At 44.9% G+C, this 16,293-nt stretch overlaps 2 protein-coding genes across 2 annotated transcripts, besides 12 other annotated features; one reads left to right on the top strand and one right to left on the bottom strand.

Annotated features, from left to right (window-relative positions):
* Positions 1–227: 227 nt before the first annotated feature.
* Positions 228–263: a microsatellite.
* A 388-nt stretch (positions 264–651) lies between these two features.
* Positions 652–673: a microsatellite.
* Positions 674–1,341: 668 nt separating this feature from the next.
* On the bottom strand, positions 1,342–6,773 carry PVX_094895 (phospholipase C-like, putative; the record flags this gene model as incomplete). The annotated part of the gene is made up of 4 exons (XM_001614396.1): positions 1,342–2,117; positions 2,309–2,370; positions 2,520–2,598; positions 2,710–6,773. The coding sequence occupies 4 exons, from the start codon at positions 6,771–6,773 to the stop codon at positions 2,024–2,026; spliced, it is 4,299 nt and encodes a 1,432-aa protein (XP_001614446.1). The 3' UTR covers positions 1,342–2,023.
* Positions 1,792–1,825: a microsatellite.
* Positions 5,226–5,256: a microsatellite.
* Positions 6,700–6,797: a microsatellite.
* A 1,696-nt stretch (positions 6,798–8,493) lies between these two features.
* Positions 8,494–8,645: a microsatellite.
* A 153-nt stretch (positions 8,646–8,798) lies between these two features.
* Positions 8,799–8,827: a microsatellite.
* Positions 8,828–12,154: 3,327 nt separating this feature from the next.
* PVX_094890 (hypothetical protein, conserved) lies at positions 12,155–15,861 on the top strand (the record flags this gene model as incomplete). The annotated part of the gene is made up of 8 exons (XM_001614395.1): positions 12,155–12,995; positions 13,134–13,234; positions 13,366–13,440; positions 13,548–13,655; positions 13,802–13,984; positions 14,150–14,262; positions 14,721–14,943; positions 15,151–15,861. 8 exons carry the CDS (start codon positions 12,155–12,157, stop codon positions 15,859–15,861), a joined length of 2,355 nt encoding a protein of 784 aa, XP_001614445.1.
* Positions 13,664–13,683: a microsatellite.
* Positions 13,888–13,954: a microsatellite.
* Positions 14,031–14,069: a microsatellite.
* Positions 14,467–14,538: a microsatellite.
* Positions 14,809–14,828: a microsatellite.
* Positions 15,862–16,293: the final 432 nt, after the last annotated feature.

The following is a 16,293-nucleotide window of genomic DNA, read 5'->3' as shown; positions in this document are numbered from 1 at the left end:
ACGCGTATATGCCTGTGCGTGTATATAGGGGTATTCACGCGGAAGTGTGTTCAATTCACCTATACACTTCGCACGTACGCACAACCCGGGGAACAGTTGCTCTCCTTGCAGAGGCCGTGAGCGATGTGCTCCATCCAATTCTGCGCGCTATTTGGATCCCGCTCAACGTGTGTGTTCGTTCACCTGTTGCATAATTCGCGCACAGTGGAGATCTCAATTCGAGGTGACAAAAAAACAAAAAAAAAAAAAAAAAATGCAAAAATTTATCCTTAAAAAATTGTAACCCAAGGTAGCTCGTGAATTAAAAAAAAAATTTAAACATCACACATATATTTACATGTTCCACTAACGGGTGGAAAAAATGAATTCGCAAGTGTGGTTTAATCTTCGCACCGCTTTTGCCCTTGGGGGGCATCACTCGGTGGGGTGCCTCTTACCGGGGAGACTCCTGGCGGGCCCGGTTCGCCAAGACCCCCCCCACACTTACGAAAGGGGGCGCTGCAGGGTAAGCAGAATGAACAGCGCGCTTCACTCTTCCCCTACACGTTGGCACACGTTCGCGAACGTTTGGTGACGCCCTCGAAAGTTGACGACCTGCTGCTTAACTCATTCGCCTTTTATTTTTCACCACTTCATTGTGGTTGGCCAAGTCAAATTATTGTGCCTTATTTTGAAAATGGTTCAGTTTTAGGGCAAAAGAGAAAAAAAAAAAGGCGCAAAAAGTGGGGTAGCCCGGTGGGTCAAAGCATTGGTGCGCATGCCTTTTTCTGCTGTTCTCATGTCTGCGCGGGGGCGTGCAAGCATATGGCAGTGGGTATGTAGTGAGCATGCAGTGAGCATGTAGTGAGCATGCAGTGAACATGCAGGGTAAACGCGTGGACCTATGTATGTGTACGTTGGCGCGTTTACACTTGGGTAATCCGCGTGCTGGCCTACATATGTGCACCTGGGGGTGTGTGGGGGTTGCCCAGTTTGGGGGGATGAACCGCATGCCGCGTGGCCTGCGCGCGTGGAACGGATATATACACATACGTATGTGATGTTCTCACAACGCATGCATAATCACCAACGAGCGGGGGAGTGAAGTGGAAACGATCGTTTATAGGGCCAATTTAAAACCCTCAAAAGAGCGAGTAAAGGATTGGCGTGGCTAAACAACACATTCTTCACTGTTCGTGCTGAATTTTTTTTGGGTGTAACTATACCAAAAAAAAAAAAAAAAAAAAAAAAAACTCAGTAAAATGCAACATTCCACATACAAACATACCAGAATGGGGGAAATTCCGTAGAAGCGTGAAAAAGGTGTTAAGCAGGATTTATAAAACGTGTATTCGCATAAGTATGCACGTATGTATCACACACGAAGGCACACGCATGTACATTGCTCCTCTTGATCCCCTTGAACCACTTAAAAACGTCGCTCTATATGCGCGTTCCAGCCGTATGTAATCACTTTTTACACATATAACACCACTTCGTACGAACAAATGGAATGAACTTTTTTGTGTGCCTCACATTTTTCAGATGCTCCTCCTCACACATGCATATATGCACATGGATGTGCCGGGGGAGGGGCACAAGCGTCTGCGTTCATAGCGCACTCTCTTGTACAAGCACTGCCACACAATTCTTCCTATGATTTGTAGGAGGTTTGCAAAATGAAGGGCAAGCAGAATTGCATGAAAAGTAAAATAAAATAAAATAAAGTAACGCGTTGGTGGAAAATTAGGTGAACAAATGAGACGTATGCACGTGTGCGCATTTATGTATCTCCCTGTTTAGGCATACACAAATGCGCAATTAAAAATGGGACAAAAAATGAGTTCAACTTAACAAATAATCTCGTCATGCGTACAAAATGTTATTAAAAACTAAACATTATTTAAAAAAAAGGAAAGGCTGGTGATGAAAAGCACCCTTGAAATGTTTAAATCGTGGGAGATTCGTTCTTCATGTGTGCGCGTGCATCGCATCTGCGTCTGCACAAACAACGCGAGCGCGGATGTGCAACATTTTGGAATCCTCAGCCGCCGTTTGTGCCAATTTTCAGATTTACCAAAATGCCCGACCCTTTTATGTCCTTCAAGTACTTGTCGCACAGCGGGACAAATCGGATGCTGCGAAGTGGAGGCAAAAATGAAAGAAAAAGAAAAAAAAAGAAAAAGAAAAAAATTAAAATGTGGTGGAAAAACTGCGCAGGGAAATGCAGATGGAAATCATTTGCGCGGGGGCGTCTCATCGTAACGGCTACTCGTGAGGGCCCCACTATTCGGCTCCCCCTTTGGGGGGAGGGCAACGTTGGCTTTACCCTTCTCGGAGGCATTTAACTGGGAAGCAGGCGCACGCAATGAGTTCGCTTTTTACGGTGTCCTGCAGAGGGGGTTGAAAAAGGGGGGGGGAAATAAAATAAAAATAAAACACATTATAACTCCACCACTAGGCGAACGAACGCACTCGGGCAGGAGACAACACGGCAGGCACCTCTAACAACCGCGCTGTAACTATCTTTGTTGACTTACATAAGTTTTCAGCTCAAACACAATGAGGGCCAGTGAGGGGTACGTTATTTTCATTTGGAAAATTGATGGCTTTGACCAACTGCGGGAGGGGGAAACACATCGAAGGGGTGTCAACAGGGTGAGTGTAAGCGTGTGCATGTGGGAAGTGGCATATACAGATGCGCCGCTACGCAATTGCGGGGAGCCCTACCAATAGTTGAGGTCGTAAAAATTGACCTTGGCGATCTCCGTTTTGAAGTAATACTTGTGCTCGTTGTAGCCGTGCACGGAGATGGTGACGTACAAATAGAAGAACAAATTGTTCGCCTTCTTCAGCTCCTCAAACGTTTGATAGAAGCTCTTACTCTTGGACTTGGAGGAATTATTCTTCGTCGAGTCGGTCGTAGCATTATTGGAAGTAGTAGTATTGCTGCTGCAGCTGTTGAAGCTGCTGCTGTGCGAGAGGGAAGAACAGAGTAGGAAAGATTTATACTCAGATAACATGTCCTCATATTTCTCTTCCACATTTAAGCATTTGCTATGAATATAATTAACGTCATTGTCATTATCGTTAAATTTTTTCATGAGAAATTCGTGACTTATATTTTTTTTTTTCTTATTGTCATCTGACTGTACATCAGAGAAAAAGAATTTTTTTTTTTCCTTTTCTAATTTTTGTACGTCTTTAAAATTTTTCATTTTTTTGTTAATTTTTTTGTGTGTCTGAATACGTTGTATCATATCCATTTTGAATAATTTTTTTTTTAATTTCTTCTCTTGGTATTTATTTTTGATGGAGAATAGCAAGTTGATCTGATGTAATGACAGTATTTGCAGGTCGAGGTGCAAAATGTCGTAGTCTTTTTTTTCGTTAAAACGTAAAATTTCTGGCTTTAGGATGTACCCTGAGTGCTTCCCTCCATTTTCTAGAAACCTTCCTTTGTTGAGCAGCATGCTCAGCCCATTGTACTGGTAATTTAACGCCACGAATTGGATTCCTGCGCTCCAGAAGATCAGTGGGTTAAAGTTGGTGGAGGCCAGTCTGGTCCCAGAAGGGTACACTCGCGTCAACGTTTTCTGGTTATACTTTATTATCTCCTCTTCATTCTTTTTAATCAGCTTGATAAATTTATTTTCGCTAATCGAGCATATTTCGTTGTACGTCCTATTTTCGCAAAAATTTTGAAACGCGTATCCCTTCAAACAGGAGTACTCATTTAGTATGTTATTACTTCTTGCGTTTTGATTATCGGTTTTTTTTTTGCCCTCTTCGGTAGTTCCATTTACAACTTTTTGGCTAGCCAGCGGGGGGCCACCCCCATCAGCATCTTTAAGGAAGCCATTTGGGTGGTCCTTACGCGGGTTATTGTCATCTCCCCTAGTAGTAGATCCCCTGCTGTGACCTTTCCCCTTTTTGTGCCTCGAAAGCTTCGTGCCTTTTACCACTTGGGGGTCGTGGTCATCATCACTGTGGGAGGAATCATCTCGCGGGTCCTTCTCCACAGCGCCAGGGTCGTGGCACAGACTGCTGATGTAGATGCTTCGCTTCTTCCGTTCGTGGATGTACCCCTTCTGGATGCTGTTCTTTATGTAGCTGTCGAATTGTTTCTCTATATCGTCATCCTCCCGGTGGTTTGGGCTCCCCCGGTCAAGCCGCTTACCATTTTTCTGGGCGTGGCGACCCTCGTTTCGCTCACCTTTGCGTTCATCGCCACTATCGCTATCGCTGTCTCCACTTCTGCCGCTTTCTCCGCGGAGAAGGTTGTGCACGCCCCCCAAGGGGCCGTCCTGCTCGTCCGCATCCTCATCGGGGTCGCCAATGATGTCCGAAATGTACCCCAGCTCGTCATACATGACGCTCTGCAACCCCTCAAAGATGAAGTAAAACCCCGAGTTCTCATTATTTTCAAAATGTTTATATTTCACCAAAAATTTATTTTTACAATTATTCGGCGTGATGTTATTAATTTCGTCTCTACTTTTGGGGATGTACAGCTGGTTCCCTAGGATGCATATCAAAATTTTGGCAATCAAATTTTTGTGTTTATTTTTGCAGTGAATTTCTAAGGACAGGATGATGGGGAAGGGGGAGGTTGTAAATCCGAACAGTTTGCATGCAATGAGCGTATCGCAGAAGAGGATGGAAGAGGTTAACTTATAGCCATAGAACCCATGATAAACAACAATGTTCTTATTAAAATAATAGCAATCGAATTCGACGCATCTGCACCCATCTATGAGGATGTAAATATATTGCTCGATATTGCTTGAGCTAAAGATTTGTTTCCTCCCAAGGTACGTATTATGGCTGCTATTAATCCAGTAGTTGCAAAGGGGGAGGTTCATATTTTGATACACTTTGGAGTACTCTGGGCACATGATGCTGTTTTCCTTTGACAGTAGGAAGTAGACCAACCCGATCTGCGTCAAATAATGCTTATCTTCATTAATCATAACAAATGGGATGTTGTATTTCTTTATCGTGTTTAGCAGTTTGTATATTGCCTTGGCTCTGATGTAGTAGGCCTCGTTTTGCGCCCTTCCTTGGTGTTCCTTTTGGGTGCTCTCTCCGTTGCAGAGCCGACTCCCGTTGGCGTTCTCTGCGCCGTCGCTGCTGTGCCCGCTGTGACAGCGTCCATCAATGCGATAGCTGTACCTACTGCTTGCACCACGCTTCATGCTCGCACCGCCCCCACTGAAGCCGTCGCTGTGGTAGCCGCCGCCGATTGTGGCGCCCAGCCCGAGCTTACCCCTGAGTATATTTAACACAGTGATGTAGTCTTCATCCTGGCACATCCAATTGTCCGGCAGGAGAAAAGCACTCGGTAAGGCGTCCACGCCGAAGTGGAACTCATTTTGATTGACCCCCTCCTTATTCGCATTTTTCATGAAGGTGCCTCCCCACTGGTAGTTGCCAACATTGTTCTTCGCAGAATTAGCCACGAGGGTGTCTCCTCTTGGTTTGTACCTACCAACCGAATTGGCTTCTCCGTAGGGATCATTTTCACCTTTTTTTCCCATCTTCTGGTGAGTTCCTTCAGAGGCATTCCCTCCATTTTTGGCACCACCCCTTGGCGTAGGATCCACTGCGAGGGGTACTCCCCCTGTTAAGCGGACACCTGACGTGGAAGTAACCGTACCGTTCAATGTCCCACACGTGGATGGCAACGCCTGTGCTTCCTTCCTTCCGCACATCCCCTCGTGGAAAAAAAATTCGCGGTCCACTTGACGCGCAGAGAAAATCCTCTCCTCACATTTCCCCTCACATTGCACATCAATCAAAAATTCGATAAAATTCCTGTTGTCTATGCAGCCGGAGCTCTTCCCCTTATACAAATCAAAATGTATGGTAATATGTTTATTCGAAAAAATGTGCTCCAGAATTTTGGTAAACCCTACGTAGTTAACGGTGCCTTTATTTTTATATATAGAAAAATAATGGTACAAAATTTTCATGTTCAAATAAATGTTCAGGCTCCTGAGAATGATGTAGAGCTGGGAGAGCGTCAATGCGTTGATGTCCTTCAGGCCAGAGATGATGTAATTGTCGTACAGCTTGTTACTTTCACATATGAAGGACTTCATTTTTTTTTTGCCGGATCCTTTGTTAATAAACTTGTACTGATAATACATCAAGCCGAAGAGCCACATCTTCCACCTCTGTATGTCTAGGAAGGTAATTCTCAAATTTCTCTGTGCACTTATAATTTCAATGGATAAATTTTTTTCTTCTTCTTTTTTTTTAAAAAAGGAAGATTCTGATCCGTCCAGTATTTTTATAATATCCCATATGTATAAAGTTGGGTTTTTATTTTCTTTCACTTTTTTTTTTTTTGAATTCCATCGTATGCAATAGTTATTTACATCTAGGTAGAAAAACTTCAGCGTCTTCTTTTGGAAAATATTGTTGCTGTTCCATTTGTACACGTACTCTCCTTCTTTCATTTTTTCGATGCACACGGGGAGGTACGCGTGCGTCAACACATTTTTTATGTCAAATCCGAGCTTGGAGTCAATCCCCTCCGCGTTCTTTTTGCTGCAGTCTCTTTCCTTCTTGCGCGGGGTGGCCCCCTCTCCCCGGTGCGGTTCCCTGTGCGGGTCTCTGTGTGTATCTCCCCTGTGCGACTCTCCTCTACTCCGCTCACGCCGCTTCACCTGACCACAGTCCCCATTCTTCTCTCCCCCTGCGCTCCGCGATAACAGACTTATTGCATCATCGTCTTTTTGTATTTCTTCATTGCATGCATCTCGGGGTACACTCTCACTAAAGTTCATGAGGCACGCGCGGGGGGGAACTTCTCTATCCGTCTACCAATTCGCCGTCTCCCTCTCTCTCTCCGTGTCTATGTAGGTGCCTAACGTTTCATGTATGGTCTAACGCGCCGTGTGAAACGCGAAGTATGCGGCCCGTACGTTTACACGAACAACGTTGCGCTGTGCTGCTACGCCCCCGGCCGTATCACCCCATAAAAAGGAAATCCAGAGAGCGAAGGGGCGGACAAACGAGTGAGCAAACGAGCGAGCAAACGAATGAGCAAAAGAGCGATCAAACGAATGAGCAAAAGAGCGATCAAACGAATGAGCAAACGAACGAGCGGTGTCGTCAGATTGATCTTTTTTTTTTTTTCTTTTTTTTCTCCTCCCCCCCGATGTTTAGAAGTGCATATCAAAACGGCTGACGGGTAAACACTCTGCTATCCCCGTTTCTGCTGTGTGAAAATTTTTGCACACACGTAGGACAGTATGCATTAAAAGGGGAGGGAAAAAAAAAAAAAAAAAAGATGGTGACGATGGTGATGGTGCGGAGGAAGCGAGCGCAAATTTAAACGCCCAATCCGCAAGATGCCAAAACTGCGCACGTAAGTGTTTAGCAATGTGCGGTGTGCACGTATGAGCTGACCGGGCTGGTAATAAAATGAAAGTGCAAAATGGGCGGCGCGCACTGGGCGTGATAAACGCGACGTGGAAAAAAAACAAAAAAGGGAAAACAGTGGCGAAAGGGGAAACACGAAAAAACAAAAAAAGGGTAGCTCAAAGGGTAGCCTCGAAGGGTAGCCTCAAATGGGTAGTTTCAACGGGGTAGCCTCAAATGGGTAGTTTCAGCGGGGCAGCCTCAAATGGGTAGTTTCAGCGGGGCAGCCTCAAATGGGTAGCCTCAGCGGGGTAGTCAACATATCATAGCAGCAGCTTGCATCAAAACCGGGGGGTAAACACTGGTGGGGTTCAATTGTTGCGCCCTCGCACATGTAAGCGTTTCTTTTCACACGCGCGCGGGTGAACGCGTGAGTGCATCTCACCACACATACACGTCGGCGTATGCAAGTCGGAGCACGCACATACCCCCCTGCATGAACATGCGCGTGTGTACGTGTAGGCATACGCGCACATTCTCGGGGCCTTACAAATAACGTAAAAATATTTCCACTTAACGGTAAGAAAAGGGGAAATAAGCGGCGAGCTAACTAGTCGCAGGGTAGGTCGCGAAGGTGCCGCGAAGTTGGCCGCTACGATTCCGCGCAGGCGCTAAACGGTGTGCTCGGCAAATAAATAACAAGAAATGATGGCACACCAAATGACGAAAAATGACACGATAAAGCCGCGCTTGGACGCCCCCAACAAGAAGACAAATGCGCACACGGGTGTGAAGTGCAAACAAAGAATTCCAACGTAGGTAAAGGGGCTTGGAATGTGAAGGGGGGAAAATGTCAACACGGCAAAAAGTAAAGGGCACGATATGCTCCTTGGGGATTCTCCCAGGGGGGTGATAACAAAAAATGAAACATCCACGCGTTTACGTAGGTACTCACTAAACGCATCCACAGAAAGTGGGTAAATTTGCCTCGCAATAAATTCGATGCGGGGGCTGCGCAGTGGGTGTGCCAATCGGCTGCGACAGTGTAGAAAAAAGGGTAACTGCGAAAAGGGGGAAGTGCAAAAAAAGGGGAAATGCGAAACAGGGGAACTGCAAAAAGGGGAACAGCAAAATCCACGCGGCAGGCTTCTCCCTGATTGGTGTTGGCTGTGCCCCTTGGTTATTCACATTTTGTAAGGCACTCACGTTTTGCCATAATTATCATGACGTGAGACACGCAGCGCGGGACAGCAAATCAAACAAGCCAGTGGCGATAATCCCAATGGGAGAGAAGCAGCCCCTGCAGTTGCGTTAGCCGTAGTAGCGGCTGGAACGTATTGACAGTAAGGATGGACCAAAAACAAAAAAAAAAAAAAAAATTCACTTCACGATGCACGTAAGGAAGGGCTACACTGCATCATCATATCTTAACGCATTTTCCACGTCGGTCTTTACTTCACATTCGCACGTACATGCATATGAAAAAAGAACACGCGCTCACGCGAATGTACTCTCTGACGACATACGCTCACACGATTACACGATTACACAATTACACGATAACACGATAACACTCTCACACTTAGTGGGGCCCTCCTTTAGCGCTAACCACTAAAGGGGCGATAAAACAAAACGCGGCACAAAAAATAGCTGCAGCGCACACCCCTTTCCATATTTTGGGGGCGCAAGTACCTGCGTGCCTAAGTCGGTGGAGGCAGATGTGGGGTCTAACTCTGGTGCATGCACATGTGGGGCACCGCTGACATCTGTTACATCCAGGGTTGATTTTTCCCCCCCTGTGAACTCCCCTCTTTTGTGTGCAAACTGATGTGAAAAATGAAACAGTTATGGAGCTTATCACATGTTCATTCACTCCAGCGTAGCATTATGAAACTTAGCAATATGTAAATGTACCAACGAATGTAAATGTACTCATATAAATATATGCATGCGCACGTTGGCCGACTTTCACATAAGGCGGCAAAGCACATTCGCGACGAGAGGATGACGAGCATGTATAACAAATCAATAGGTAGGCAAAGTGAAGGAATGAAGCGATTATGTATTTCCCATTAGGGTCAATCTCAAAAAAGGAAGGGAAGCTTCTTCTTTTTTTTTTTATAAGCTTTAATAGGCGGCTTTTACTGGCAGGTTTGGTAGGTTTTTCTCTGCCTTTGATTCTTCCTTTTTTATCCGCCTCCTTTGTTGCTTCCTTTTCTGCCTCCTTTGTTGCTTCCTTTGTTGCCTCCTTTGTTGCTTCCTTTTCTGCCTCCTTTGTTGCTTCCTTTTTTGCCTCCTTTGTTGCCTCCTTTCCTGCCTCCTTTTCGGCCTCCCTTCCTGCCTTTTTCTAGTGGATGCATGAAACTTCAAACTGACTTACATACAAGCAATACATTCATATGATGAAGCTAAAATGCTGTTAACTCTTCGTGCATCTTAAAAATGTATTCATATGTAAATCAAATTTTTCGCTTTCATACCACATGTACCTTAAAAACGTCCTCCTTAAAAATTGGCAAACTGGCAAACTGGTAAATTGGTAAATTGGTAAATTCCTTCGCAAAGGGGGGGTAGAAAAAAAAAAAAAAAAAAAAAAAAGCTGCTGCAGTGCGCCGCGAAAGAGCGCGAGAGCGTGAAGCGTTAGCTCCTACGCCGGGGTGGCGGCTTCGCACAGGCAAAAGTATGACGCATAAATGTATGTATTAACATATATTTATTTGTATATTTATATATATATTGTATACGCACGCGCGTGTTCTTGGCGTGGGTTCAAGTAGCGCCGTATCTGGGCGCGCATCTGCATGTGTTCCCCCCTTTGCGCGAATGCGGCAGAAATGGTATAGAAGTGAGCGCATCTCGCATGGGGTGTCCCTTCACAGATGAAGGCGAGTTGGCAGAATTCGTGGAGCTGTGGTGATGCGCGCGATTTGCATACTTCGCGAGATTTGCAAAGTGCGCTTGATTTGCATAAAGCGCGTGCGTACCTACGCATCTGATTACACTCCCAGTTAGCAAAACGCGCAGAGCATGTACTACTACTACCACTACTATGCTATACGAAACTGAGCCATACCGTTCGCCCATCGTACTGTGGATGACAAGGAAGAGGAACAGACCCTCATCAGGGGAATATATAAAACATGGCGAGTTGCCTCTAATTTGCATGTACAATAAAAGGAACGTATAAACTGGGGCAGATAAAAACAAGCACATAAAAACTCCTGATGGTGTATGCTCATTCTTGAAACTTAGGAGACTACATATTCGTTCCTCCTTGCGATGCAAATTTTCCTAACGAAGGAAAAGAGTGCACTTATTTATCGGCAAAAAGTTTCCCCATTTTCTCCCCAACAAAATTGTACAATCCTTTATTCATTAAAAAGCAACGTTGTAATGAATAAAAAGTTGGCTGATTTATTCTGGGTCCTGTGGTTCCTCGCCGCGTGTTTGCGCCTCTGCCGGGGGGGGGATATACATATCGTGGGAGAACAAAAGGCATATGGCACATAGCTGTTATGCACGGTTGCAATTTTCACTCAGTACATATGTATGTACATTTGTGTGGCATTCATTTTTTTTTTCCCCCCCCCTTGGGTGTGCCCCCAAGCTTGTGAGAATATACTTAAAAAGGAACGACAAAAAGGCGCGGTTTGGAATTCCCCCCGATTTTAACCTCCACAGAGGATAACGCATAATAGAAAAAAAAAAAAAAAAAAGTCTAACAGAAATGGCCTAACGCGCGTTCTACATCAAACATTTGAATGTCACAGGTGGGCATCTCCGTGCAATTTTTTATGTAACTGCACGAAATTTATCTTTTTTCACGCTGCGTACGTTTTAACGCCATCACGTGGTCATCGCAGTTTTACTTCCCCCCCAACACCACCACCTGTTGGCCACATTTAAACTCACTTGTTCGCCTGAACGAGAATGTGTAAAAAAAATGGAAAAATCCTTGTCTTTAAAAAGTAAAAAAAAAGTCATGTTGCTCTTTCCACTTTTTTTGCCCTTTTTGCGAGTCCACCACAACCGTTCCAACCGGGTGGTCTCATTTTGTCTTCCATTTTTAAGGAATTAGCAAAGTGAGGGCAGAACAGACTTTACGTCATCGCGCCTGTGTTCCTATGATTGCTTGCTCCCCCCCATTTTTTTTTTTTTTTTTTTTTTTTTTTTTTTTTTTTCTGCGCACTGAAGTTCCCTTTTTTCTTACGGCTGTTCCAAAATGTAGACATGTAAAGAGGAAAGGAAAAAGATGCGCAAGGGGGATAAGCGGCACATGTGGATGATTGTACAAATTGGTAAACACGCAAAAAAATTATGCAAGTAAAAAATCTGCCCGGTCAGAACATTTTAAATCTACTTGTTCCTTTTTGAAAAAATTAAATTTTCCCCACCGTCACCAAATATGAGTGTAAAAAGGAACGAAAGCGCACTTCCCACCATTTTTAACCTCATGCTGCACAGCAGGAAATAAGAAAAAAGCAAAGGCAGTAGAAACGAACCCCCACTCCTTTATTTACTCACGTTGAGAAGTATAAACCGTTGCAAAATAAGTCGTTACTGAAAGGGAAAAAAAAAAAAAAAAAAAAAATCCCATACCGTAATATTAACTATGTACAACTCTTCGGCGCGCCATTAAAAGGAAGACAATGCCTTTCTTTCCTCGTCAAAATTAAGCAAAAAAAAGAGGACCCCACTTTGGAAACACCGTCCATGTCTATGCACTCTATATGTACCCATAACACACCTGCGCGCTGCCTCCCCCCACCCATGCGGAACATGACTCATGCGCTCAGTAGCCGAAATGAACAAAGAAAACTCAGAAAAGCTAATCAGCATAATAAATTTGCTAGATAAAATATCCGAGCGAAATGATGCCAAGAACCCCGGGTATGATAAACTTAAAAGCTTTTTTTCAAGCGAGCTGTCAAAGACATTCGACAGTCTGGACAATGAGAAGTCCATTTTCCCGTTGCACCGCGAAAATGATACGCGCGATTTTAGTGCCAACCAAATAAATGACAAAATTAAAAAGACGAAAAGTTTTTTCTACTTCAATAAGTCATGCTCGGGGGAAGGGGACGAGTCCGCGTGCGGCGACGCTCCTCAAAGTGGGGGGCAAATGGAACGGCAAACTGAGCATCAGGCCGAACCGCTAAACGAACCGCTAAGCGAACAGCTGGGAGGACCCCAAAAAGGCGCACATGCGCGAGAGCAGCGGCCCCGCAAGGAAAACTCAACCAAACGAGCAAATAACAAGTGTGCACATTTTCAAGATACTCACTGGGAAGGGAACAAATCGCCAAGCATAACAGAGACAACTGATTGTGTGAAAGGAACCAATCAGGGAGCCAAAATAAACACAACCTCCTCATTCGAAAGTGAAGGTTTTTCCTCTGCTAAAAGGTATACAGGTAGTTTCCACTTTAAAAGAAAGTCGCAACGCGAACAAAGAGGCTACTTCAGTGACACTGAATTGTTGGCGTATAATAACTCGAGTAGGAAAAAAAAAAATTTGCTAGAAATGTTAAAGAGGAAGCAGGTCACGAAGTATAAGGAGAAGTTGGGCGCGGACTCTGTGGACAATTCGGCGTTCATTGCTCCATCGAGGAAGTATGGACATGTTCGCGGGGAGGATGAGGCAGGTGGGTTTGCCCCAAGTGCGCGTGTGTGTGCCAAGTGGGTCCACATGTGCACACGTTTTGGGAAAAAAAAAAAAATAAAAATAAAAAATAAAATAAAATAATAATAGTAGTAATAACCCCCTTTGCAACGCTTGCCAGGTGAATACCTAGACCACAAGGGCCTCGGGCAGCTGCTGGAAAAAATCATAGACCATTTGAACGTCAACCTGAAGGAGGCGATGAACAGATACGTGAAGGAGGTAAGTTGGCGCGATGCTGTGCACAGATGGGAAGGCGCAATATATTCGCCTCTCCAATCGCATCACACCGATACTGTCACACCGATCGTATCACGAGCGCATGGCCCCACCCCGCTTCGCCCCCCACGCAGATACACAAACTGAACAAGGCGAACGACGCGCTAAGCAGAAATCTCGAAACTGCCGTTGAGAACAACGACGAACAGGTGAAAGGAATGCAGCAGACAAATGCGAGCATCTGTCCATCTGTGTGGAAGCAAACCGCAAGGAAGCTACACGTGCTATTGTTCTTTGCACACCCCTCTCTCCGCAGGCCCAAGAAATAAGAGACCTGAACAAACGGATAAGTCAAATAGAGGAGGAGAAAACCGAAATGAACAAGCGCATTGAGAGTTACGAATTTACAATGCATAAGACAAAGGTTTGAGGGAAAAAGGGAAAGAACGCGCACAAAAGCAGATGCACACTTCTTCATCGTTTGAGAGTATCACTATAGACGCTCCGACAACACCTGCCATCCCCGCGATGCCTACCTCATTGTACCCCCCATTTGCCCCTCCCCCCAAGAAATTAAAAAATGAGGAACAAGACGACGATGAAGCAAAAGGTGCCCTGGAACTGGAAATAAAAAACCTCAAGAGGGAATTAAACCTGGCCAATTCACTGAACGATAAAATAAACGATGAGAAGATGTCGCTCCAGGAAAGAATAAAAAATAAAGCGGATAAGCTTAGGAGAGAAAAGGACAAAGTAGGGCAGGCACTTAAAAAAGGAAAGGCTTACACTGCATATCTGTGGTGGCTGCATTTTGTAAAACTACCTCACATGCATACACAATTCGTTTTTGCTTACAATGTACACCTAAATGGCTACCCCCCCTTCCGATGACTTCCCCCCCCCCGCGCACCCGTTTAGCTAAAAACAGCCAATGACTTGATTTTAGAAAAGAGCGACTTACTCGTGCAGCTGCAGACGCCCCCCACGTTCGATGCACCCTCCCCAAAGGTAGCACCAAAAAGAAGGTGCATGTATGAATGCCGTTATGAGTAAAATGACTTATGTGCCAAATGAGGAACTCACCGGGGAATACACCCTCTTTTGTGAAAATGTGCCAAGAGGCTTCAGAGTGGGTACCACCATGAGTGACCACCACAATGAGTGAATACCACAATGAGCGAACGGTGGGAGGACAAACATGCGGTTTCGTCTAAAGCTGGCTTCCCCTGAACGTGTCAAATGTGTGATTCATTTTGTTCCCCATTTTCCCTTCTTCACCCCCCAAATGGAAGAAAAAACAAACGGGCGGAAGAAGGTGCTCAGATCTGCCCAGACGGAGGAATGAACAAATCAGCAGGTGAGGAGAGCCAATTAAAGGCCAAAATGAAGAAAGCAAAACATAACAAATAAATGGTAGTATAACAAACGCATGCAAAGAAGACACGTATATTTTACACCCCCTCTCGCATAATTCCTGCCCACCGCGCAGATACCGAAGTGACACCATTTTGGAAAACTACGAGAGAGTAAAAAGCAAGCTGCTCGAAAGTAACGAGAAATGCTATTTTTTATCCAAAACGAATCTTAAATTATTTAAAGGATTAAAAAGGAAAAGGAAGAAAATTGACACGCTAAATAAGCAGACGTCTTACCTGAAATGTTTCATAAAAGGAAAGGAGAAAACGGATCGGGGCAATGAATATCATTTAAAAGTATGCCTCGTGGCAAAAGGGGGGCAAAGGAGGTTATACCCTCCACACATCGCCACCAATGCGTCTGTATGTCTCCTTTCGCGTGTAGACATAACGTCCATCCTGTTGGTGCTGTGGATTCTCATTTGGATGGATCCTTTTTCCTTTTTTTGCTGCCTTTCCAATTGTGTAACTTTATTTTTTCCTACTTTTTTTTTTTTTATTTAGTTAAAGCAGGAAAAAAGTACCCACACGTACGATCTCCTGGGAAGCAACACAAGTCACGCCCCATTAGCAGAGGAATACAAACCTGCACAAACAGGTGAAAATAATTCGTTCGCCAAAATGTATGACCACGCACAAGGGGGGGAAATTCAAGGCCTCCAAAAAATTATCCTCAATTTAACCAATGATCACAAATTGTTGAAGAAAAAATACGAATTGTTATACAAAAAATATGCGCGACTGCTAGGGAAGAAGGAGACGAACAAAAGCAACGATTTTGCCTTTAAACAGCAGAAGGGGGAGGAAAATGTGCCAACGGAGAGCGACGTGATTCACTCGTTTTACGTGAAAGGGGGGCAAAACAGGTTGGGCAGACACTTCCAGAGGGGCAGCAGTTTGAGGAGATCCCCCCAGCGGGGCAGCAGTTTGAGGCGACCCCCCCAGCGGGGCAGCAGTTTGAGGAAACCCCTCCAGCGGGGGGACAATTTAAAAAATTACATAAAAGCGAAGGTCATACATCGGAAGAACCTCCACGTTCGCAAGTTTAGAAACTACACGGGTAAAAAAAAGAAAGAAAAGAAAAGAAATACATACGTAGTACGTACATGTGCGCCACATTTCTACGTAGCTATGTGGTCACGGCAAACCTGGTGTAATACTCACCCCTGCGTATGTGCACCCCTACGTTGTGCGCACCTGTCCCATCTTTCTTAACTTCTCAGAAAAAGGCAACGACTACAGCGACGTGCAGTTCTACGTCTCCAACGAAATTTTAAGGAACATGGACGTGAAGGACATTGTGAACATTCGGTACATTTACTCCTACGGGGAGGGACCAGGTGAGCACCCCTTGGCATGAGTGAGTCTGCGTATTCGCGGTCATCTCGGCATTTCAGCACATACGCATAACATTGATGGGTGTGTTTTTTTTTTTTTTTTTTGATGAGTTCCCCTTTACTGCACTGCGTTATGCAGGAAGAGACTCACAATGTTCCTTTCCTTAAACTTTCTCCCCCCTTTAGCGGCTCTCCCTTCCGAAAAGGAAGGCTCCCCCAACTACCACATCTGTAAATGCTGACGTGTGGGCAACTCACCTGCCGCTCATTTCATTTTGTGATAGGGAAGCAAAATGTGAAGAGGAAGAGA

Source organism: Plasmodium vivax, chromosome 8 (assembly GCF_000002415.2).
Source record: "Plasmodium vivax chromosome 8, whole genome shotgun sequence".
NCBI classification, from domain to species: domain Eukaryota; phylum Apicomplexa; class Aconoidasida; order Haemosporida; family Plasmodiidae; genus Plasmodium; species Plasmodium vivax.
Note: the sequence above shows the minus strand (reverse complement) of the source record. Positions and strands in the feature narration are given on the sequence as shown.